Below are 24,493 nucleotides of genomic sequence, written 5' to 3'. Positions count from 1 at the left end.
TTACCTTGAATAAGTAGTAGATCCAACGTTTAAAGAGTGATATCACCCTTCAAAAGTGAAGAAGCGATATAGGCATCAACAGAAAGGAGGTCCATGTAGTATATCTACTAGCATTACGATTTATGAACTTCACGTGCTTAACTAGTCCATCTTCCTGACTTATCTTAGATGATCTATTAAAATTCTAACCGAGCTATTATATGATATTAAATGGTTCAATTTCATGTTTTTTTTTGGTCTTCGGTAAGAATGTGGAACTTTTGAGCAAAGGGGCCTTCATCTTGGAATGGTGGGTTTTCCTTCATATTAAATATTTAGGAGTTTAAAAGTTTAAATAATTTTAAAATTTGATACAACAAATAAATATCCATGTTCAAACTAGAGAATTTAATGTTAGCCTATGTTTGCAAGTTTTGTCTTTGAAATTTAAATAATATGTATGTGAACTAACCAAAATAAAATTGAAATAAAAAAATAAAAGTTGAAATCTTATTTGAGTGGAAATGTATTTTCTTCTCAGGAAAATTAACATCAAAATTAAATAATTACAATATGCTAGTCTATGCTCACCGCTGGAAGATATTATCCACTTTGGCCCGTTATAGATTGTCATCAGCCCGATTTTAAAACGTGTCTCTTATAGAAAGAGGTTTCCACACTAACGTTTCGTTCTCCTATTCAATCAATGTGGGATCTCACAATAACTAGGGAGTCCCACATTGATTAGAGAGGGGAACGAATGACAACGAGGATACTGAGCTCAAGGTGGATTGTAAGATCCCACACTAGTTGGAGAGAAAAACGAAGTACTATTTATAAAAGTGTGAAAATCACTCCCTAACATATACATCTTATAATCTATCCCAGATAAAGTTGACTCTCTTTCAGCAGTATAAGCTTCATGTTTAAGATGAAGAGCAAAGCTTTATTACTAAAGCTCAGTTTTTGAAGAACAGTCTGAATGAAGTATGTCAAATCTTTATTCAGTAAAAAGCAGTGGGAAATCTTCAAAAATTGCATCATAAAAGTGAAAGAACTTGTAATGAACACTTCCATCAAAGAATTAAAGAATTGCAACAAATCAAATACAGACAGCTTTTAACTTCTATGCCCTGTTCTAATGACTCCAACAAAAGAATGAAAGAATAATAATAATCAAAATCACCCATTTCTTTCTATCTATATCTCTATCCTATAAAGAATCTTTGTATAATTATAATAACACATTACAATTGAAACCCCAAAAGAATATCAAGTTTGTTGGTTAAATGATGATGAACAACTTCCACCTGAAACCTCTGCTGCTGTCCATCCTGAAACTGTGTAAACTGGCTGCTCTTCCCATCTCAGGCAAACTGCTTCTTCTTCCAGCTTTGTCACATTGAATCCTTGAGCTGCTGATGAGTACATTTTCAAGAGGAATTGGGTCTGAAGAAGCTCCCGATCGTCGTCCCGAATCCCGACGCATTGCAGGCCTCCCTGCTGCTCCATCAGCTTCTTCCATTTCTTAAATCCAACATGTCTTTCATACCTCTCCCTTCCTTCACATCCTATCATGTTCCTTATCTCCCTTCCAAACATCTCCTCGATCTTTAACCTGGCCGTGCTCTCCGGTGGAAGGCTTGCGTCGATTGAGTCGAATATGGCTGCGTAGTACTTGAGTGTCGCTGCTACTCTTGTCTCTAACCTCGGTTCGTTGTGCTCGGCTTCTTGCTCGGCCATTACGACAATGGTTGGGTTTGTGCTTCTGATAAGCCCCAAAAAGTCCCTTAATGCTCCCCAATTCCCATCATATAGTGTCTTGTGCAGTTGGAGTATGCAATTCACGCCTACACTCTCTTGCTCCTTAACATGAAGCATCCATAGCCTCACATCCTCCAACCGATCCACCACTGCGTGGAACTCGAACGGCAACCTCAATGCCTCGGCGAACCCCGCCAGCCTATCTCCCGTTTCGTTTAACTCCTGCTTCGACTCACCAATCCCGGTGATTCGAACGTGACTTGGAGGGTTTTCTCTAGATGCCAAACTTTGGAACAAGCTTGGCCATTGCAGGCCTTGCTTTATGTCAAAATCTATGATGTGAACCATGTCTTTCCCTTCAAATGCTCTTAGCAACATCTCGTTCGCCGTGAAGTGGATGAATTTCGGGATCGGGCTCACGTCGTTCAGAAGCCGAAGCGCTGTCCCGGTGGTATTGTCGTCCATCTGATCGTATTCCCTCGGCGGGGTTATGTGAAACACTTGTGGCCACACTCTGCAGACCCTGATGGCTAGAGCCTCTGTGTAATATGCTATCAAACGTGAAATTGGTGATGACCCTTTTGGAGATGCTCGGCTACCAAGTTTGTCTATCAAATGGTTTATCAAACCAATGTTCTTTGAGCCAATTGCTTCCACACATGCCATTAGAAGACTGATTAGCTCAAACCCTTCTTCTTCTTCCCTTTCATTGTTCAAACCAGATCCTTGATGGTGATGATATGAAGGATTTCTTGAGCTACCATTCCCAATTTCCACACCTGTTGCTGCTGCTGCTGCTGCTGTTGGAACATTCTCTGTTGTTACTCTTCTTCTCAATGAAAATCTTTCACTTTCGGACGATGAACTCGATCCCGAGCCCGAACCAGAGCCTGACCCGTCCTCAGCCTTCACATGGCTGCTACTTTCTCCCAAATCAGCGATCTCTGACAAAAATGGCGATGGCAAAGAAATTACTTCACTTCCCGGAAGAAAACAGAGTTCTTCTTCATCCCCATCTGGCTGATGAAACCAGAAACTCCCTCCGCCGCTGCCGAATTGGCTCAGAATCAGCCGGTCTCCGCCGTCATCTCTGCTTTCTCTCTTCCTCTTGGCGCTGCTAATGAAGTTTTCATCATCATCAATCCCAATTTGTTCTGCAATTCTCTTCAAGTTCTTACCTTTTTCCTTCCAAAACTCTTGCTTGATCTGCTTGTTGGTGGAAGACAGCGGCGGAAGCCTAATGTTCTGCTTCTCGACCGAGAGCCCAACCGGCCGAATCGACGGGGATCGAGCAGTGGCGGCTGAGGTATCCTTCGGGCGGGAAAAGCTGCAGGGCAAATCCAATCTCTGTGTGCTCATTGAAGTTGGTAACTGCAAATGACAAGCTTGAAACTGCGGCTGTGCTTCACTTCTCAATCGGTTCCTTGGCGAGAGCAATGTTGAACTAGAACACCCGGCCAACATCCTCTATCTTCTTCCAACTTTTATGCTTCGTTATTCTAAAAAGATCAACACACCCCCACAACCCAATTTTCCTTTTCCTCTGTTTTTTTTCTTTCTAAATTCCTTTTCCAGTTTAAGATCTAAACAAATGAATTCCCTTTTAAGAACTAAAAAGAATGAATCTACGTGTGTGTGTGTGTGAAGAACAATTACAAAAAAATCATATGAACACAAACAAAAAAACCAAGAGGAATCCGATGAGAAAGAATCAAAATATAAACACTCTGTTTTAAAGTTCCAAAATGTGTGTCCTAAATTCAATCCCAACCCCAAAACAAAGAATGAAAGAATAACAATTAGATTACCATAATGCAGCCAAGGAAAACAAAATCATCGGATTCCCAAAGTTTCAGAGCAAATTCATTGGAAAAAACAGAGAGAAGATTTACTTACAAACCGATGAAGAGAGTTGAAGAAACATACTCTCAAACCCAGAACAGCGATTGAAGCCATAACAGGAAGATCGAATCAAGAACAAAACGCATCCACCAAAGCCGCAAAACATTCATCCAACAGCTGAAGAACCAGAGAAAAAAAACACAGCTAAGAATCCAGAGAAAGAGGGAGAGAGAAAACAGAGGTTTGTTCTGTTCTTGGTTTTTGGTAGTGTTTTTTTTTTCTTTTTTTTCTCTTCTTTTTCTGTTCAACTTCCATTACCTGTCTCTGTCTCTGTCAACTTCCCTTAACCCTTGTTGTTGTTGTTGTTCTTCTTCTTTCTCTCCTCTCCTCTTTGTTCTGTGACTGATTTGATTTAGCAGCACTGAAACAAAAAACGATGAACCAGAGGGGAAAAAAGGGTATAAGGACTGTGGGGACTTTGATGGGTGGCCGTTGGATTTCAATCTGACGGTGGAGAGAGACAGTGTAAGTGACCGTTGAATTATGTTGGTGGAATATGACCGTTGAAGGAGAAGGCTTATTGAGGGTGTACGGACTCTCTTTTTTTTCTTCATCTGGAAAAACGTCACGCTCGACGCACGTGACTTTCTGAATTAGAGTTTTTTCTTTTTTCTTTTTTCTTTTTTCTTTCTCCTTCGTTGTTTACGTAGACCGACCGTTGGATTACGTGCTTTTTCTGATATTCTTTTTCCACCCTGGAATTTACAGTTTTACACGTGGCAATATTGACCTCCTCAATAATATGTTTGAAAATAAGACAATTTTGTATAAATATATTATATTTTTATTTACATTTTACAGTTATTTTCTAATATTTTATTGCATGTCCTGAGGTAGGGCTCTCGTTTGATTAGCTAGTTGGTGAGGCAATAACTTACCAAGACAATGATCAGTATCTGGTTTGAGAGGATGATCAGCCACATTGGGGCTGAGACATGACCCAGACTCCTACGGGAGGCAGTAATGGGGAATTTTCCGCAATGGGCGAAAGCCCGACGGAGTAATGCCGCGTGGAGGTAGAAGGCCTACGGTCGTGAACTTCTTTTCCCGGAGAAAAAGCAATGACGATATCTGGGGAATAAGCATCGGCTAACTCTGTGCCAGCCGCTACAATAATACAGAGAATGCATGCATTATCCAAAATGATTGGGCATAAAGTGTCTATAGGCAGCTTTTGCATACGTTAATTTCAAATAATTAATTATGGTTAGTTACTTTATTCTCTCGGCGTTTAATTTTTTTAGGAGGGTTGATTTACTCTAATTTCGATAAAAAAGAACTATTTGGAGAGAATTTTTCTTACTCGACTCTCTTCTTTCTTACACTGGCCTTTGAACCATTCGTGAGATGAGTTTCTACCTTATACAGCTCGGTTCAAGATCGGGAGAAGTTTAAGAGAATGAAACGCACGTAGTGGTAATTATAGCAGTTAAGATCCAATTTATCGTACTCGATTAGTTAACATATTAGTTAACCATATTCTAAAATGTTAACCGTTTCCATGGTAACGAAAATACACCAAACAACAAAAGCATATAAAGAGAGTGACGCTTCCCTCGCTTAGATTTAGGATGATAGAGCATTCTGACATTCTGGCTTTGCTTCTTCTTGGGCACTAATATCTATTACAAACTCAAATATCAAACATCTATTACAAACGTCAAATGATCTTAATTTCCATAATAATCTTAAAAGTAGAGACGGGTTGGTCAAATTAACCGAACAAGAAAAAAAGATGTATAAAATAAAGAGAAACTCAAATATTGAATCATTAGACCAATCAAAACAAGTTTACTCGAAATAAAGAGTAGCTCTAGTCAACTAAAGGCTCATTTGTCAATATTGACCCTATGATTGGCCTCTCATGGAGGCACACACCATCCATACCTCTGGCTCGTGCCATCTTGATTTAATTTACCATTCATACCCCTAGCTCGTGGCATCTTGATTCAATTTACCATCCATACCTCTGCCTTGTGACATCTTGATTCAATTTTCTATCCATACCCTTGGCTCGTGGCATCTTGACTCAATTTCGTCTAGTTCATCTTGAACGTAGTAGAAGAAACCTGAATTCTCATAGAAATACTTATTTTCAAAAACAATAATGATCATCTTGGATGGCCACAGCGTGGCTGTAGTAGGTTGCTCTGATAAAGCTTACACGTGTAGAGCTTTCACACGTTCCATTATCGAGTGGTCTACATTGCCAAATTCCAGATTTTTATTTATTAATTAATAATTTATTATTAAATAATAATAATAAAAAAACAAACAAATACAATTTATATTCTATATTTTTTTTGTTGTATTAATAAAAAAATAATCAATAATTGGATGAATTAAAAAAGTAGTCAGAAAAACTTTTTATTTATTTATTTGTAATTATATTAATTAATTTTCTTTTTTTTTTTTACTTGTCCCTTGAAATTTGAATGGATCATTTTATTTGTAAAATTTATAAAATTATTTTAAACCGTAATTTTACGACACATTTCTAGGCGTCAAACCTGAGTCAAATAAGTTAAACTAGTTCAATTGGACTGGTCAACTTTTTCTTCTTTAGCTTACGAAAATGTACGTGCATTCTTCTTTTTGTTTCATTTCTGTTTTGGTTAATTGATGGAGTTCTTGTGTGGTATAGAGCTCATTAAGACGGTCCCAATATAATAAGAATCATCCAAATGGTTCAGTGGTCGAGATAAGTTCATAAAGGAAGTTCGTGATTATTTATCAATAAATTCACCCGTTTATCTGTAAGACTCTAATGAGCTATCTCCGACCATTATTTCTCCAAATTAGCTCTGTTCCTCTCTTATCCACTCCAAATTTACCAATAAATTCACCTGTTTATGGGTAAAAGATCTTACAAAAAAATATCCTATACTCAAATATTGACATGTCACATCAATGAAGCTAAACCCATAAATTTAATCATGAACTTTCACAACAAATAGGTCTCTTATCTTATGTCTAATAGGTCTATAAACTTTAAAAAAAAAAAAAAAAATTTAAACTTTTAATTATTAATATTTTACTTTTTCAATGTTTCATATAAAATTGAAGGATTAATCTCTTATTCCAAGTAAAATCCAATTTTTGGTTTAAGAAATTCATAATTTTTTAAAAAAATATTGAATATATTATTAGTGGATAAAATTAAAGATTTAAATAACTAACATTAAATTTATAATTTAATTAAAAAAATATATTAAAAGAATCCAAACTAAATTGGAGAGGAGGAGTCCTTATCCAAACCAAAAGTGATGAACTGTACTAAATTAAATTATGAAAAAAAAAAAAAAAAAAAAAAAAACAGTGGCTCAATCTAGTATATGAACAGCAACCACCAACAAAAGTCCACTTTCCATCCCCCGATTTGCTCAAAACTAACAATTTCAAGCAACCCCATGAGCTCAATTCTCCATTTTTCCTCTATATAATCAACCCCTTTTGATTTTTCTCTCATGATCGTCTTTCTTCTCTGATGGGTGTTAATTTCTCCGCGTTTTTTCGCCTCCATAATGGGTCTCACCTGCCGTCACCGCCGCCGCCGCCGTACCCCTGTCTCGGGGACTTGTCGGAGAGCTGTGTGGCGGCTGTTATGGAGTATTTGAGTCCGGTGGAGATTTGTAAACTGGCAAGGCTGAATCAGGCCTTTCGTGCGGCTTCCTGGGCCGATTGCGTTTGGGAATCTAAATTGCCCCTTAATTATAGGTTTCTTGTTCGACGAGTTATTGGGGATTTTGCTCCGATTATGAGCAAAAGAGAGATTTACACGAGGCTTTGTCAGCAGAATCCATTAGATGGTGGAAATAAGGTAAAATTTCATCTCATCGTTTCTTCTTTAATGCCGGATTCGATGATTTTTTACAAAGTTAGGGCAAATTGTTCGTTGATTCTCTTCTGGGTGTTTGATTTTTTATATTTCGTTTTTCGTTTCAGAAATTTTGGCTGGATAAATACTCCAGCGGTGTTTGTTTATCGATTTCTTCAATGGATTTGAGGATTACTGGGATTGATGATCGGAGATATTGGAATCGTATCTCGACTGAAGAATCCAGGTGAGTTAGATTCATCAAGAACATATGAAACAGAACTAATTTGTTTATGCCTTTTGAATTGCTTTGAAATGAATCTTTCTCATTAGGATGTTGAAGTTCTGTTTGTTTCTTAGACTGATACAAGGATTTTCTTGCTTGAATTTCGTGGAGTATGTTTTGATCTTGTTTGTTCAATCTTAATGTTACATCTGTTGGTTTGAGGAAGAATGGTTCCTATGTAAAGTTTGATAAGAACAGTGATTTGGTATGGATGCAAGTTTTGATCTCGATTCATCGGGAAAAGCGTTTTTATGAGTATTAGTATCGTATTCGAATTCGTGTGGTTTGCAGTGTTAGTCTTGATGAAGTTTTACCATGTCATTGATATTTGGAAGCCTTTGAAACTTTATGTATATGTGAGAATCCACATTGATTAGAGTGGGGAACGAGTACCAGCTCGCTCAGCCCTGAAGGGGGTAGATTGTGAGATCCCACATCGGTTGGAGAGGAGAATGAAACATTCTTTATAATGGCGTGAAAACTTCTACTTAGTAAACGCGTTTTAAAAGCCTTGAGGGGAAGTCTGAACGGAAAAACTCAAAGAGGATAATATATGTGAGATTCCATATCGATTGGAGAGGGAAACGAGTGTCAGCTCGCTCGGCCTTGAAGGGGGTGGATTGTGAGATCCCACCTCGGTTGAGGAGGAAAACGAAATATTCTTTATAAGGGTGTGGAAACTTCTTCCCGGTAGACGCGTTTTAAAAACCTTGAGGGGAAGCCCGAAAGGGAAAACCCAAAGAGGACAATATATTTGAGATCCCACATCGGTTGGTGAGGAAAACGAAACATTCTTTATAAGGGGGTGGAAATCTCTACCTAGCAGACACGTTTTAAAAACTTTGAGGGAAAATCCGAAAGGAAAAGCTCAAAGAGTACAATATCTACTAGCGGTGGGCTTGGACGTGGGCTGTTACAATATAAGTCTTACCATGTTCATTGGTTTGTATCTGTCGTAGCGCGCTCGGGATAGTGTTGCTAATATCAGTTTTTCATGTTCTTGCTTGTAGATTCAATACTGTTGCATATCTTCAGCAAACATGGTGGCTTGAAGTTGGTGGAGAGGTAGAGTTTCCATTGCCACCAGGAACTTACAGCCTATACTTCAGGTTGCAATTGGGTCAGACCTCGTGGAGGTTTGGTCGTAAAATCCATAACCTCGAGCACGTTCATGGCTGGAACATAAAGCCCACACAATTCCAGCTTTGGACTTCAGATGGCCAGCACACCAAAACTGAACACTATTTAAACGAAGCTGGGAAATGGACTCTGCATCATGCAGGTAACTTTCATGTCGATGCTCGAAACGAGTCGATAAGGATCAAATTCTCTATGACTCAAATCGACTGCACACACACAAAAGGTGGTCTCTGTTTAGACTCAGTGCTGATTTGCCCAGTCGGGTATTATCAGAGATCGAAGTGTCATTGACTCGTTCGGTCTGGATTTTGTTGTCGGTAGAAATCGTGTAAAAATATCGTAATTTTGGTGTCGAGCTTCCTTCCCAAATGACTGGCTTTACTTTTTCTAAGCCTTGAGTTGTTTGTGTTGAAAAAATGAGGCAATGTTTCATTTTGATTTGTTTCATTGATGTGTATATATATGTCTGTGTATGTATATATATATTATATATATGAGCTGTGTTGCTTTGGTTTACACCAACTCTTTTGTCAGTTGGCCTAAAATCAAAAGAACTGATATGTCATTTCCAAGAACAATACAGCAAGAACAAATGGTGACATCTGACAGATGAGAGCTTGGATTTGAGTTTGTTTGTTAAACTCTAGTACGGTTAGATGCATAGTACTTCTCTGCATACAGTTAATGTATATGAGCATAGACCTATACGTGTGCTCGTTAATATATCTCTAGGCCCGACTAAGGTCTTAACATATATTCACGTTGTTAAAATACTAAAAAGTAAAAAGATAAATATTATTAAAATAGTGTTGAACAAAAACCTATTCTATTTTCATTAAAGTTATTATTGTTGTTTATTGAGTAAAGATTGTTATTGAATAAAGTGAACTGTACGATCATTAATCTAAATCCAATAAACTAAGAACACTCTGACTATAGTATGATTACTTGAACGATATGTAGAGACATGAGAGTGGATCAATTTCAAGTATATAGTAAAAATTATCTATAGTATAAGGATAAGGCTGAGTACCTTATTCTGGGGACACTATGGATGCGGCCCACTTTTGTATATGATATAAACAATGTGATCACTAAATTGTACATGTGGAAACATGTGAGTGGGGGCGTCCTATGCAATGAGTATTGCATAAGATCGGACCATAAAGAAAACCACTCTTACTTTATAATGTCGTTTACTGTTGAGACTGATTTTCTTTTCATTCGATGACCTAGGTAACTCGATCTTAATCCTGAGCTAACCATGAACTCCTGTTTATTTGGAATTATCCTTAGATTTGCATGGGTGAGAGTGGCTCGAGTTTGCCGACTCAATAGGCCTCCCATTTCAGGGGTAAGACTGGGTGAATAGCTGGGGACGTGGGGTGCAAGATGAAATTCACTCCTACCCACTTTTAGGGATAGAAGAGAGGTAGTTCCATTATCATACGGAAGCAATTTGGATCTTAGGCACTTTTATAGAACATCAAATAGGAGGACCAAAAATAGAGACACTCTTACTTTTACTTGAAAGATACCGGTTTTAGAACGATGGTCATTAAGTGATCCCACTATTGGAGTCTGAAAAATGCATACATAACTCACTAAGCTCCTACTATTTTAGTGATTCCTAACATGACTTAGATTTTAGTTATTTTCATATGCTCGGGATGTGTATTAATTTAATAAACGTGGTTTTATGTGCAACATTTTCATACATCAAAACCCCACTAGGCTCCTATTGATTTAGTAATTCTTGAGCCTCGTTTGGGTACATATTTAGCGCAATGATTTCATGCTAGTAGAGATCTCGAAAGAGTCATAGAAAGAAGGAAAAATAAATATATAACTATTCATGCCTATATGAAACTATAACATGCACGAGATTTCACAAATAGAGAATATTAGTATCAGTACATGATGCATCATAGTAATCTTTCCTTGTGTTTTCATCGTCACATGACTTATCAAACATCAAACAATAATCCAACCGAGCATATGACATTAAGACAATAAAATAAAATATCTCAATTGTTTTTTGTAACTTCTGACATAAATTTATTTCAATCTCACCTTAAAATAAGAACCACACGGGAACATATATTTTAGATTTGACAAAAATTCTATTAAAGTTTAGGACTACTCGGTTGAGCCATATTTACATCCTACCGGCTTTCTCTTCTCTGGAACGAAAAATTCTCTAGACTTAGAATTCTACAAACCTTGGTCTTATATTCGAGTCATACCTAGAAAGATCTTATGAAATTGTCGAAGTAAATTTTTTTTTTTGAATTTAATTTACCTTTAATTGTCTCGACTTTTATGTCTCGGGAAGATCATTAGTTAACCCATATAATTTTATTTCTTAAAATTTTCATTTTAAGTTTCCAATACTCATCATGAGTTGTTTGGAGTTCGGTTGAGTTGGATAGACCGTACAATATCAACCAACCACCTGCAATAATAACTTAAAATTATTAATTTGAATAATAATAATAATAAAAAATAATAATAATAATCTCTAAAAATTATTAATTTCAATAACAATAATAATCTCTTAAAATCGTTAATTTCAATAAAAAAAACTATAGATGCACAACCTCTCCAAACCATAATTTATTTTGTATTACACATCTATTAATAATATATTAAATGCATAAAGTAATATTTTTGGATAAAATTTTAAAATTATTAATTTAAATAATAATAATAATCTCTCTTATTCTTCTTAATTTAAGTGTTTTTCACGAGCTTAAATAGTCTAATTGAAATCCAACGTCCACCGATTCAAGAATAATTTTAGAGATCGAAAAATTAAGAGAGTATTAATTTTTTTTTTGGAACTTTTTTAAAAATAAAAATATTAAAGCAATATTTTTAATTTAACGGGTATTATCCAAATCAACTCTAAAATTATTTTTTTCCCATATTAAGTAAAATTGTACTACATTTATTAAAAATATATATATATATATATTTTAAAAAAATAATATACGTAAATTATATAAAAAAAACCAATTCCAAAATTTTAATTTTAAATTTTTTAGGACCAATTTTATAATTTAACAACTCGACAAATCGAACACTTACCATGTGGACGGAGTTTGTTTGGTATAAGAGATACCTTTTTAGGTACGACATTTATGAGGTTGGTGCTCGTAAATGATGTATTTCTAGGCATTATATAGATATTTATTTAACAAAATTAATGAATTACATTAAATAAATAATAATTTTGTAAAGTTTATGCTTAGTTTATTAGTCAACAATAATATAAGTAGTGAATTAGAATTATTTAGTATTTTATAATACTAGGGGGGGTAATTTGGTAAATTCAGTCGATAGAGTTGGAAGTTGAAATTAAAATCTAAATTCATTGATCGGAACGATGTGATAAAAGCAGAGAGAAGAAGGGTCAGTCGAGATCTTAGTGTAGAAAGCTTCGTTTACATCAACCGGAGAAGCATCTACAACACCTGGAAGAGAATCCAGCTCGCCTTCGATGGGCCTGGAGATGGAATCCCTGGCTGCCTCTATTGGCGTCTCCGTCGCGGTTCTCCGGTTCCTTCTCTGTTTCGTTGCCACAATTCCGGTCAGTTTTCTATGGCGGATTGTTCCAGGTCGCCTCCCCAAGCATCTCTATTCTGCCCTCTCTGGTGTTCTTCTCTCTTATCTCTCATTTGGGTTCTCTTCGAACCTCCATTTCTTGGTTCCTATGTCGCTGGGTTATGCTTCCATGGTCCTCTTCCGTCGCCATTGCGGCTTGATTACCTTCTTCTTGGGTTTTGGCTATCTCATTGGATGGTATGCTATTTTTTGTAATTTCACTTAATTGTAATCGCATTTTCGGGGATTTTGATTCATGGGGTTTTTGAATTGAACGATCTGGTTCTTATTGCATTTTGCTTACTTAACTACTTTGTCTATTGGGTGGTTGGTATTTTGTATTTCGTTGCATGCAACTAACTCCCTTTACAATCATGCCTTCTTCGAGTGATGGATCTAGTGGAAATTGAACTTGGTATTGTGTTCTGGTGTTGTTATTCTGTGCATGCCATGGGGAGTTGTGTTCGTTTTTGGGGTTCGATAGTGTTTTGTGGGCTTTGGATTGACTTTGATTCTAGTGACTTGCAGGAAGATGTCAAATAGTTTTGAGCTCAGTACTCTGTTTTTCTCAGCAGAGGCGTTTGATGCGAGCAAGAAACTTTTAGCCTTTGTACGATCAGTTGTTAGGAAATTTGGGGGAAAAGTGCTAAGGCTTAGTTCATATAGTCTTTTACTTTTCCTGAGCTAAATTTATGGTAGGAAGATTCATTTGGTCTTTCTGTCTTGGTACAGTTGTGGCCCTGATAAAGCTACATTATTGTCCCATAATTTTGTTTCATATTTATCATGGAGATGAGTCACTTCCAGGTGTACTCTGTACAATCATAAAACCTCGAGAGCGATATCATGAGGAGAGCTTTAGGAATTGCCTTAGTTCTATCGGTACCGAGACCCACAAGGTCTATCGGAAGAGTGATTGTTCCACCTACTGGATGTCGACTTCCATTAGATATGGCACCTTCCCATCCCATATGAAGTTTCTAAAATTTTATCCATCCTTCTTTAGATAAGTGTAGGAATATTGTATGTTGTGAAGAAATAGAAATCAATGAGTTGGTTGGAAAGACTGGATGCGTGTTAACCTGTTCCTTTTGGAGCTGGATTAACATGAACGATTCAAACACGTCCCTGATGTCGGTTCAAAAGCCTGGACTATATAATAATCTAATCTTACCATCATTGTTCTGCAGATTTCTATTTAGAACAAGGAATGTTTATTGATCTAAAAATCTTGCATGTGATTAGTGCTTGTGTTTATAATCCGTTTGCATCAATAAATAAGATTTATGTCGAGTCTTGGACTGAAGATCTTCAGACTCTTGAGATTGTGCTTTTGATTCCAGAATTCTTGACTATTTGTATACATGTGTAGCCATGTATATTACATGAGTGGAGATGCTTGGAAGGAAGGAGGAATCGATGCAACTGGTAAGATCACTCATTCGACTTGTGCCTTTTTTCTTTCATTAGCGTGAAAAAATATGTTGATTTGAGATTTTTTCTCAAATCGGGACTAGGAAATAGTACCTTTTTTATGATGATTGTTATTCTCAAATTCAGTACCAATTGGCTTGAATATTTGATATTGATGAAGTATCATATACAACACGTCGTTGTCTGGTCGTACGTTTTTTTTTATAATAAACAAAAGTCATTTGTCATAACTATAGAATACATGATCCAATTGCTAGAATCATAGAACTGATACATCTCAAAAGAGTTTAGATCGAGAGTACTCTATTGATACTCGAGTCTGATTGATTCTTAAGCCTCCTTCTCGTTTCTAAACCTGTTTTCGAGACTATAAGACAGTATTGCTCTCAATTAAAGCTATTTAACTGCTCAGACTAGTGATATGAATCTTGAAAGAGATGCAATTGAGGCTCTAAGCATTATTACAAAACACGCATTAGGTATAAAAAAAGCTGAAGGTTTCTTTGAATTTAGTCTGAAATCGAGTTCAACCAAGGCCGAAGACTAGGGAAAATTCTTTGAAGTTTTTTTTTTGCTTCCTAGTGCCCATGTACAAACAATTACTATGAGATCCCACATCGGTTGGGAAGGAGAACGAAACATTTTTTATAAGGATGTGGAAACCTCTTCCTAGCAGATGCGTTTTAAAAACCGAGAGGGGAAGCCCGAAAGAAAAAGCCCAAAGATGACAATATCTGCTAGTGGTAAGTTTAGGTTGTTACAATTACACGGACATAAAAGTGGTGGGCTGCTAAGAGTTGCTTAAAAAGGACTTGGAGGAATGATTTTGGAACCTCTCCAGGCTCCAAAATCTCTGATAACAGATAGAGTTTGGCTCAAAATTTTGCAGCAAACTAAAAAAATGAAATTCATTCCTTGGTTCCTATTCTGAAAGTTTGCTTCTAAAGAGAAACTCCAACCTATCATGCCAAGATTGTAGTAGATGTCATTATGTGATAAACAACTCAGTTCCTATATGCAGTCTTAAGCCACAAATTACTTTCCAAGTTCTTAAAAATATTTTTTTACTCTTAAAAGCCCTTTTTTAGTCATTAAGAAATTCATTCCAAATAGGCTCTAAAATCCACGTTTACTGATGTATTTATGCTGATTTAGTTACTGACATTCTATCTATTGTTCAGGGGCCTTGATGGTGTTGACGCTGAAGGTCATTTCATGTGCGATAAATTATAACGATGGGTTGTTAAAAGAAGAAGAAGGTTTAAGTGAGGCTCAAAAGAAGAATCGATTGATTAAGCTGCCTTCATTAATTGAGTACATTGGTTACTGCCTCTGCTGTGGCAGCCACTTTGCTGGCCCTGTTTATGAAATGAAGGATTATCTTGAGTGGACTGATGGAAAAGGGGTGTGTCCATTCTTCTGCTTCGATTTTTTTCTGCCCCAAATTTTGGACAGATGTTCTTATATTGAATTTCGTATTCTTTTCTTTTTCAGATTTGGAAGCATGATGAACAAAACCCACCTCCATCACCATATTGGGCAACCATTAGAGCTCTTCTCCAAGCTGGTTTTTGCATGGGCTTGTATTTGTACTTGGTACCGCAGTTTCCATTGTCCCGCTTCATTGATCCGGTCTACCATGATTGGCCATTCTGGAAGCGTCTTGGGTACCAATATATGGCAGGCTTCACCGCACGCTGGAAATATTACTTCATCTGGTCAATTTCCGAGGCCTCCATCATTATTTCTGGCTTGGGTTTCAGTGGTTGGACGAAATCTTCCCCACCTAAACCACGCTGGGACCGTGCAAAGAATGTCGACATTCTTGCACTTGAGTTCGTGAAGAGTGCAGTTGAGATTCCTCTTAAATGGAATATTCAAGTCAGCACCTGGCTTCGCCATTGTGAGTTTATTTGTGATTGATCTAAAGAGTAAAAGTCATTATGATTTTACAATGATCTTATTGCTGTTTCATTCTGGTGTAGATGTTTATGAGAGATTGGTTCAAAAGGGAAAGAAACCTGGTTTCTTTCAGCTGCTGGCAACACAGACTGTCAGTGCTGTTTGGCATGTGAGTATATGACGAAACAGATTACGGCTTCTAATTTTTTGCCTATTAGTGTCTGTCTGAGGGATTGTCCTTTTCTTATATTATCGTCTTCTGACATCGACTTGCTTATCCGCTCACCCGAAAACTTATAGGGTCTGTATCCTGGGTACATCATCTTCTTTGTTCAGTCAGCTGTGATGATTGCTGGTTCAAGAGGTATGTAATGGCCTACCTGTTTTTATAACGTCCATTATCCAGTTCTGTAACACTTTCGCTTTCGTTTTGGTACCGCTCTTCGAGCAGTTATTTACAGATGGCAACAAGCTATTCCTCCATCCATGGCTTTCCTCAAAAGCGTACTCGGATTTTTCAACTTTGCTTACACAGTCTTGGTTCTGAACTACTCCTGTGTCGGCTTCATGGTCTCGCTCTCTCTCCCTCTCTCGCTTTCTCTCATGAGACACTTGCTCAATTACATTACTAATGCTATAGTATTTTTGGCAGGTCTTGAGCTTGCACGAGACACTTGCCTCGTATGGAAGCGTGTACTACATTGGAACCATCATTCCCGTCACGCTAATCTTACTTGGTTCGATAATTAAACCCGCACCGGCTAGATCGAAAGCTAGAAAAGATAAGTGAGGTAAGAAAGGTTGGTTCTTCTTGTGGGTTTTGAGAATGACTTTGTTCCACTGGACATCCTGAACATTTGGTTCACTGTTATTTACTTTAGTTGTTGTGATGGATCTTCTTGGTTAAAACTTTTGAAAAGGATAAGAGTAGTTTGAATCATTAACCTTTAATTTTGCATCATTTTGAGAAGATTGTTGAATGATTGTGGGAAATGCATGCCCTTTTGCTAATTCATTCTTGACCAAAATGCATACAAGTTCAATCCAAACCAAACCAAACGGAGAGATTTAATGAACGGTTGGATTGAGTTTGTCTCGTTTGAAATGACTTTTCAAGCGTTTACAAATGCATTGAATGTAGTCGTCCCATGCCTACATTTACGACAATTGTGAAGAGAGAAGAGTTAAATGTAACGACGCATACCAAATGAGATATTTTTATCCAATATACTCTTTTTAAAATTTTTAATATCGGATCAATGATATGCCTCGGATGATTAAGATACACATTTGTATGAGATGATAGATAAGAGAGTTTTGTCCTACATGGTTATGATATGTAGTGTCTTGTGGTTACTGTGCGCGGGACGATTAGGGATCTCTAACTATCCCTTAGATTAGATATAAATGGCTAGCACGTAAGTTTCTCCGTTGAGATTAAGTTATGGTCATGATTATGGGTAATATTAGATATTTTTCGACTAATCCCTAATAGTATTGCATCACAAAGCTATGGTGAGGTAGCACAATGGTGATGAATATTTTTCGACTAATCACATCGTTTTAGATCATTTAGTTTTATCACAAGTGCCAATGTAGGGTAGATTAAGTATTGAAAATAAAATTGTAATCCATCCCTACGAGGTGCCCTACGAGGTGTTTACCGTGATATTAATCCAGACAAACAACTTTGGTAAGGAGACGAACTAAAAGCCACTATAAGGCCCCACATTGATCTCATGTTCTGAGTCAATGATGAAGATCATAAGATATTTTGACAGTCAATGATGAAGATCATAAGATATTTTGACACATTTGCTTCTCCACGAGTTATTTTCAAATTACTTTCTCATAGTCATCCAAATGCTATCGTGAGACACCACATGAATTTTATGTTGTGATTCAATAATATAGACGGTATAATATTTTGACATATGTCATTCTCACACGAACAAAGGAAAACTTTTAAATATCTAAATGACATGATTTATGCCATCTTTAATGTATTTAATAAATGGAATAATAATTTGAACTTTTCATTTAAATATATTTTAATGTGTATATTTAATATATAAAATATTTTAAATATTAATTTGAACTTTTAAAAAATTTCTTATAAATTTATTTAATTATATAATACAAAATTAATTAATCAATTTTTATTTATTAACTATGAGTCACTTTTCATTTATTTAAAGTTACATTTTTATGCACTTAACACAAACGGTGTCTTTGAATATGATCATGACCGACAAGTCCATTTTTCATAAGTTGTTCACAATTCGAGCGGTGTCAAAAATTTATTTTTCTCCTATAATTACATCTTACACTTTAAGTACCATTCTAATGAACAATTTGCATATGATTCAAACATAAACTAAGTTTCTTTAAGCCAATGGGAGAGTGACACTCCATCATTCAAGTCCTAAAACCAACACCGAAGGAAGTCACTCATCTACGTTCCTTATACGGAAAGGAGTGAATTTTATCTCATGAAATTACATTCTCAATTTCGTATTTGATCAAATCTCCAAAATGGTAGTCTTATTGAGTCAACTACAAAATCAAAAGATAAACCCTCATTGATAGCAGTTCAAAACTCACTCGGGATTAAGATTAAGTTGTATATGAAAATTAAGAATCAAAGTTATTTGGTTTTTTTAGTACTAGGTTTTGTGATTGGTTGGTGAGAACAATAATATAACTTACAAAAAAAAGAAAATTAAACACAATAGTAGTAATAATAAAAGGGAACAACATTATTTGAGACATAAAGAATTGATGTTTTTAAGAAATGAAAAACATGTGCGTTTGGTTGGGAAATGGAGACAGCTAAATCCATTATTTATGAACACACTCATCACTCTCATGGCTTTTAAGTGGCCTCTTACGTTGGATGAACCGTGTGTTTTGTTTGCTTTAATGATGTTTTACGAACTCCCCACGCATTCACTTTTCAGCCCTTTTCTTTTTGTCTATTCCTTATATATATATATATGTGTGTGTATGAATTCTCTCTCACTTACTCTATTCCAATTCAATCTCTCATGGCCTCTACCTCCTCCAACAAGCATCATCACTACAAGGGAATCCGCTGCCGGAGCGGGAAATGGGTGTCGGAGATTCGAGAGCCCCGTAAGACGACTCGAATATGGCTCGGAACTTACCCTTCTCCGGAGATGGCTGCTGCTGCCTACGACGTGGCTGCGCTCGCTCTAAAGGGTTGCAATGCTGTTCTCAACTTCCCCGACTCAATTGGGTCGTACCCGGTTCCAACTTCCATGTCTCCGGCTGATATTCGTGTTGCTGCTGCTACTGCTGCCGCTGCATCTAAAAGGATTGACCATGAAGAAGGAAGTTACAATAGTCACCACCAATCTCCACCACCCGACGAGTTCGTCGACGAAGAGGCGCTTTTTGGAATGCCAAATCTACTCGTTGACATGGCGGAGGGAATGCTGTTGTCGCCGCCACGAATTAGCTCATCGCCGTCTCGACATGAGTATTACTCGTGGAACTCGAGTGGAGATGGGAATCTATGGAGCTACTATTAGGGTAAAAACGAAAAGTGAAGCTATATATTTAATCACAATCATGGTCGAAAGAAAACAAAAGGAACCCAGAAGAGATCAAAATTGAGGTCATCAAAACAAGAAGACATGGTTGAAAGTGTTGTTGATTCAGTTTGAGAGGGTAAATTTGAAGGAACAAAGTTGAAATTGTGTAAGAACATGGATTTGAATGGAGATTTTGAGTTGGATATGTGTGATTTTGGATGAGATAAGAGGCAGATTGTGACTGGTGGACATGTCTTTATGCTTAAAAAATATGATTTTGTGTGACCCATAAATGGCTGCACTTGTCGGTAATAATTGGAATGCTTTATATGTCAGACTGCTTTTTGCTGTTTACTATTATTACAATTTAGTCTTTGTTTGTTCTTTAACTTGTCTCTCCCCTTTTTTTATTTGCTCGGGTTTATGTAAGTTAGAGAAATCTTCTGAATCAACTCGGTTCGATGACGCGAACAATTCGAACAGAGTTTACAACTAGACTCGAGAATAGAGGGTTTTACAAGTCACAACGCATTTTTTAAAAGAAAGTAGGGTAGGTCAGGGTTGGGTTGAAACCTTGTTTTTGGGTTGATCGGGTTGGTCGGGTCATGTTAAATCATAAAACCGAATTAAATTTTCGATTTTTCAAAAATTTAACTCTAACCCTGATCGAAAAAATTATGACCCAATTCAATTTTGATGGTTTGAGTTGAGTAGTCTGAATGAGTCGAAGTATCGAGTTATATGAGCACTCGAACAAAGTGGGGTATGTAGTTAAGATGATTGGAACACGTTATTCTCAATTTCGATATCTGCTTTTTTTTTCCTCGTTTCGAGAGAAGGAGACAGGGGTTAGAATGAAAAGGTTGAGTAGTGAATTTGAGACGAGTAAATTCATGAAATCATACCGAATCCATATTTGAATGTTTTAATTCATTATATATGTATATATGCTTTTGTTGGAGGACATGACCCACTGAAAAGCTTCCAATACACTTTAATGTGAAAAATGTGTAACCTTTTTTAAGCAAAGTTTGAATTTGAAACCACCTGAGCTTACAAAATCATATTTCTTTCTATTTTTGGCAAAAAAAAAAAAACCTTAAAAAAGTAATGTTTTGTTTTCAAAACATTGCATTACAGGTTGAGTTTAGTTAAGTTAGACAAATCTTATGGACTATTCCGAGTTGGTTGAGTTAGTGACTTAAACAACTTGGGTAGAGTTCACAATTCATCCTAACCCTCTATTCTCACGTTGGGTTGTCGGGTTGTTCTTATTTTTCTTAATTATTTAAAAAAATCTAATTAATCTATCATATATGTTATATTAACAACTAACGTACCATAAAACTCAAATATCAAATATTCACAAATCATAACACAAGAATCAATCAAATATTTTTAATTTTCATAATAATCATAAAAGTACGTTAGAGTTTGGATGGTTTGTAACCCTATTTTCGAGTTGATTGGATTGACCTGACCTAAGTTTTTTCAGTTTTTCAAAATTTTTAACCCAATTCAAACAAAAAGAGAACCCGTGTTGGTCTTTCGAAATGGCTTCCACTCTCGTATTTAGTTCAAAATTAGTATAGTGACATAGTTACCGGACCATCATATTTTAAATTCTAGACATGAAACGTTACATAAACAGAATCTAACTATTTAGACATCCACCACAATTTTGGTTTCCTTCTAGTTTGGCAATGTGATGATGAGGGTATCACTATTGTTCCAAAAGCGAAGTTGGGTGCATTTAGTGCGCACATAAGTGGCTTGGCACATATCAATAATTATAAATGGCTTCCCTATTAATACCTAAGTTCAATACAACAAATTAAATGTTGATCACGTTACCATATTAATACCTAAGTTCAATACAATATAATAAAAAAGTTTGGAATATACTTGAATATATAGACTCCCGTGACAGTTTGTTGATATAATTAAAGCGGGTTTAAAATATTCACATTAATTAGTTGTGGTCCTCTGACTTTTTGCCCTATGATATTTGACTTTTGTCGAGAAATATTTAATAACCATATGACATGCTGACATAAGTAGACATCACCACGAATCAAAATTCTAAAAATGATAGACATATTTAACGTGTTATTTAACTTTAGAAAAAGAAAATTGGAACTAGGTCAAGACCCAATTCCTCTTCTTAACCTTATTAAGCGAATAAGGCTGAGATTGAGGCTACTCTCGACCTATGAACAGATTTATGTATTGCATTATCTTAGAGTAACAGCTCAAGCAAGCCCACCACTAATATATATTATCTGCTTTTGGTCAGTTACGTATCGTCATTAGCCTCGTGGTTTTAAAACGCATCCACTAGGGAGAGATCTCACAATTCACCCACTCGGTGTTTGGCTCTTATACCATTTATAAAAACTCAAGCTCACCGCTAACAAATATTATCCGCTTTGGTCCGTTACATATGGCCGTCAGCCTCACAGTTTTAAAATTTGTCCACTAATAGGAGAGATTTTCACACTCTTATAAGAAATGATTTGTTCTTCTCTCCAACCGACCACACCTAGTATGTGATGTTTGTGCTCGATCAAGTTCATCTATCTCCTAACCTAATTCATAAAGAAACGAGAAAAGTTTAGGGTAATCCCTATACAAACTATCTTTGTTCGAGTCGAAGATGATAGCATGTCAAACTTAGAAGCTCTCCCTCTGTGACACTTATTTGTAATATTTGAAAAGTTAGACAAAATGAGTCATGAGAGAATGACGAGTGAAGGTGGCATCCGAGAGGAGAGGGTTGGACCACAGTACGCTCACCATTCCCCTTCCAATGGAGGAAAAACACAGGGTAGAATTAAAAGTAAACCAGCTGTTGGGGTCCAACCAAAGAAAAACTATGAAGAAGCTTCGATATCAACCCACATGTTGATTGAAGGGTCGGCCATGGAAGATGAAATGAAGCATATCAAATCGAAAATGATGTCTCTTGTTCAAAAGATATGATTCAAAGTAGTTGAGATCTGATTCAAAATATTCAAAGTATCAAGATTTTAGAAGATTGTGTAAGTGAAAGAACGAGTGATTGAATGGTTGATAAGAGATTATATTACGAAGAACAAGAAGACTTTGTATATATACAAAGAATACAAAAACATTAGAAAATCTACCGAAAAAACTGATAACAAATCAGTACAAAAACCAAAACTAAATCAACTCCTAACATATGACAGCAATCTAAACAAACACGTGATCTTTAACCGATTGGTAGTAAATTTGAATTTATCTAGGATTTCCATATAACTCTTTAGCCAATAGAGTGAGAAAACAATAACAGCACGACAACTTTGATCCATTTTATATTTTCCTATCTCTTTCAATATTCCTTTCCACGACAATCTTTAGATCGACTTCTTCGAGTCATTCAACTTTTTCAACATTTGAAAGAAGGGTTAATTATTTAAACTTCACTAAATAAAATTTAGATTTTGAAGCTATCTTATTATTACTGGATATCTTTGTAAAAATGTTTGGAACAAAATCTGGAGCTAAATGATTGGATGAAGGAAAAACATAAAATGGAACATGATGTGTGGAGCAGCCGCAATGTGTTTTGGTTTGACGAAGTAGGCAGGAGAGTAATAATTGGAAGCATGGCCGACATCGCCTACCATTCATTTTCACCCTCACATTTTGTTCTCTCTCTATTTCCCAAATTGCAAACATAATGTACGTATTTTAAAACATGTACAAAACTGTGGCCGACTACGTTCTCTCTCACTTTCGATTTTTATTAATAATTTCGACCTTAATCTACAAAAATCGTGTATACAATCTTCCGCTTTTAGTAAGAACAGGTATCGATTCGTGAAGGAAGAATCGTCATTCATATAATAATTGAATATGTGTTCCTGTAATGTTAGGATTAGGAATTAAGTATGAAGAACGATCTAGTTGGGGAGGAATTTAGGTTTTTTTTTTTTTTTTTTTTTTATGAGGAAGTTATTATCAAAAAGTTTATAGTCATATTTACTCTAAATGGTACTTGAGGCTAGAAATCGAGAAAATCTTGACATAAAAGTGCTGGATAAAGTAAACGAGTAAAAATACATCAAATTTAACTGAGAAAGACATTTGTTTATTTCTCATTCAATTTACTCCGAAGTTTAGGATTGAGTTTCCGATTTGGTTAGTGATTCTGACTTGTCTTATTTGATTTGAATCACTTGGAAGGGGGTGGGATGTCTTGGAGGCACCATAGATTGCACCGTTGGCAACGGCGCTTTTGAGTGCCCCTAATCGGGACTGTAGATCGAGTTCTAGGCTAAGGTTACCGTCCAACCTCCCTTCTGAAAAATGTGAAGTAGATCGACCAGGTTACCGGAAATGACCAAAGAACAACTAAAAAAGCCAAAAACAGATATAGCATCAAATGTTCATCCTTGCCCGATTAAAAGAAAGGGTTTGTGCTGCCTGCTCTAAATGCTTTCCACTAACTTCCTTGGCTGGGAAAGTCTAGACTAGAGCCAACAACTCGCGACAGTAAATAATTATTTTGGTCGGAAGCCAACTCCACTTACTTGTAAACATGGTCCAAAATTGGATAAAAAATAAATAAAACCAGGAAATGAATTAGCAAACTGCCCAAAAAACGGCCCTATGCACTCCACCAGCCTAAGGTCCAAACACTCACGGCCCAGAACCTACAGCTAACCCAAACCCAGACCCATAGCCCAAGCCCAGTACCGCTCGAACTGATTTGATGACCCATACCAACTCCACCAACCCAACGTCCGACCAACTTCTCTCCGACGACTCTCTGACAACTTCTCCGGTTGCTCGAACTGATATGTTATGAAAGTATGGTACCATATCGTATACTACCTTATGTAATGACACGAAAGGATTATGTATGAAATGAATAAAAATATATATTATTGTATCATAAACACATTTCATGATTTTAAACGATGGGGATCTTATGCATATTGTATGTTCACTTGCATCGGGATACTTTCCCGTTATCAATAGTACGGACTCGTACACTATGACAATATGATACTACGGGCGCTCCCTTCCCTTTGCGGTATACCAACAATGTGGATGTATGCTAGTCGAAGGCCAGGTTCA

The 24,493-nt window shown here is 36.4% G+C and overlaps 2 protein-coding genes and 2 pseudogenes across 3 annotated transcripts; 3 read left to right on the top strand and 1 right to left on the bottom strand.

Annotated features, from left to right (window-relative positions):
* Positions 1 to 1,028: 1,028 nt before the first annotated feature.
* On the bottom strand, positions 1,029 to 4,062 carry LOC111801176 (scarecrow-like protein 28 pseudogene; annotated as a pseudogene). Its single transcript, XR_015422055.1, has 2 exons — positions 3,904 to 4,062; positions 1,029 to 3,762 (listed from the first exon to the last, which is right to left on the bottom strand). The product of XR_015422055.1 is annotated as a scarecrow-like protein 28 pseudogene (transcript).
* Positions 4,063 to 6,971: 2,909 nt separating this feature from the next.
* Positions 6,972 to 9,335, top strand: LOC111799727 (F-box protein PP2-A12). Its single transcript, XM_023683178.2, has 3 exons — positions 6,972 to 7,465; positions 7,591 to 7,709; positions 8,759 to 9,335. Exons 1-3 carry the CDS (start codon positions 7,133 to 7,135, stop codon positions 9,177 to 9,179), a joined length of 873 nt encoding a protein of 290 aa, XP_023538946.1. The 5' UTR covers positions 6,972 to 7,132; the 3' UTR covers positions 9,180 to 9,335.
* Positions 9,336 to 12,271: 2,936 nt separating this feature from the next.
* LOC111800708 (lysophospholipid acyltransferase 1) lies at positions 12,272 to 16,841 on the top strand. The gene is made up of 8 exons (XM_023684518.2): positions 12,272 to 12,692; positions 13,867 to 13,922; positions 15,110 to 15,333; positions 15,423 to 15,831; positions 15,914 to 15,999; positions 16,131 to 16,194; positions 16,282 to 16,400; positions 16,483 to 16,841. The coding sequence occupies exons 1-8, from the start codon at positions 12,391 to 12,393 to the stop codon at positions 16,618 to 16,620; spliced, it is 1,398 nt and encodes a 465-aa protein (XP_023540286.1). The 5' UTR covers positions 12,272 to 12,390; the 3' UTR covers positions 16,621 to 16,841.
* Positions 16,842 to 18,685: 1,844 nt separating this feature from the next.
* LOC111801106 (ethylene-responsive transcription factor ERF026 pseudogene) lies at positions 18,686 to 19,776 on the top strand (annotated as a pseudogene).
* The last annotated feature ends 4,717 nt before the right edge of the window (positions 19,777 to 24,493 follow it).

The sequence above is a fragment of the Cucurbita pepo genome, chromosome 8 (genome assembly GCF_057944985.1).
Source record: "Cucurbita pepo subsp. pepo isolate OVF chromosome 8, ASM5794498v1, whole genome shotgun sequence".
Classification (NCBI taxonomy): domain Eukaryota; kingdom Viridiplantae; phylum Streptophyta; class Magnoliopsida; order Cucurbitales; family Cucurbitaceae; genus Cucurbita; species Cucurbita pepo.
Note: the sequence above shows the minus strand (reverse complement) of the source record. Positions and strands in the feature narration are given on the sequence as shown.

Coding starts and splice junctions, on each gene's coding strand:
- LOC111799727 (XM_023683178.2), top strand. CDS start 7,133: ATGGGTGTTAATTTCTCCGCGTTTTTTCGCCTCCATAATGGGTCTCAC. Junction 7,466..7,590: donor CATTAGATGGTGGAAATAAG/GTAAAATTTCAT, acceptor TTTTCGTTTCAG/AAATTTTGGCTGGATAAATA. Junction 7,710..8,758: donor ATCTCGACTGAAGAATCCAG/GTGAGTTAGATT, acceptor TCTTGCTTGTAG/ATTCAATACTGTTGCATATC.
- LOC111800708 (XM_023684518.2), top strand. CDS start 12,391: ATGGGCCTGGAGATGGAATCCCTGGCTGCCTCTATTGGCGTCTCCGTC. Junction 15,334..15,422: donor AGTGGACTGATGGAAAAGGG/GTGTGTCCATTC, acceptor TTTCTTTTTCAG/ATTTGGAAGCATGATGAACA. Junction 16,000..16,130: donor CTGTCAGTGCTGTTTGGCAT/GTGAGTATATGA, acceptor GAAAACTTATAG/GGTCTGTATCCTGGGTACAT.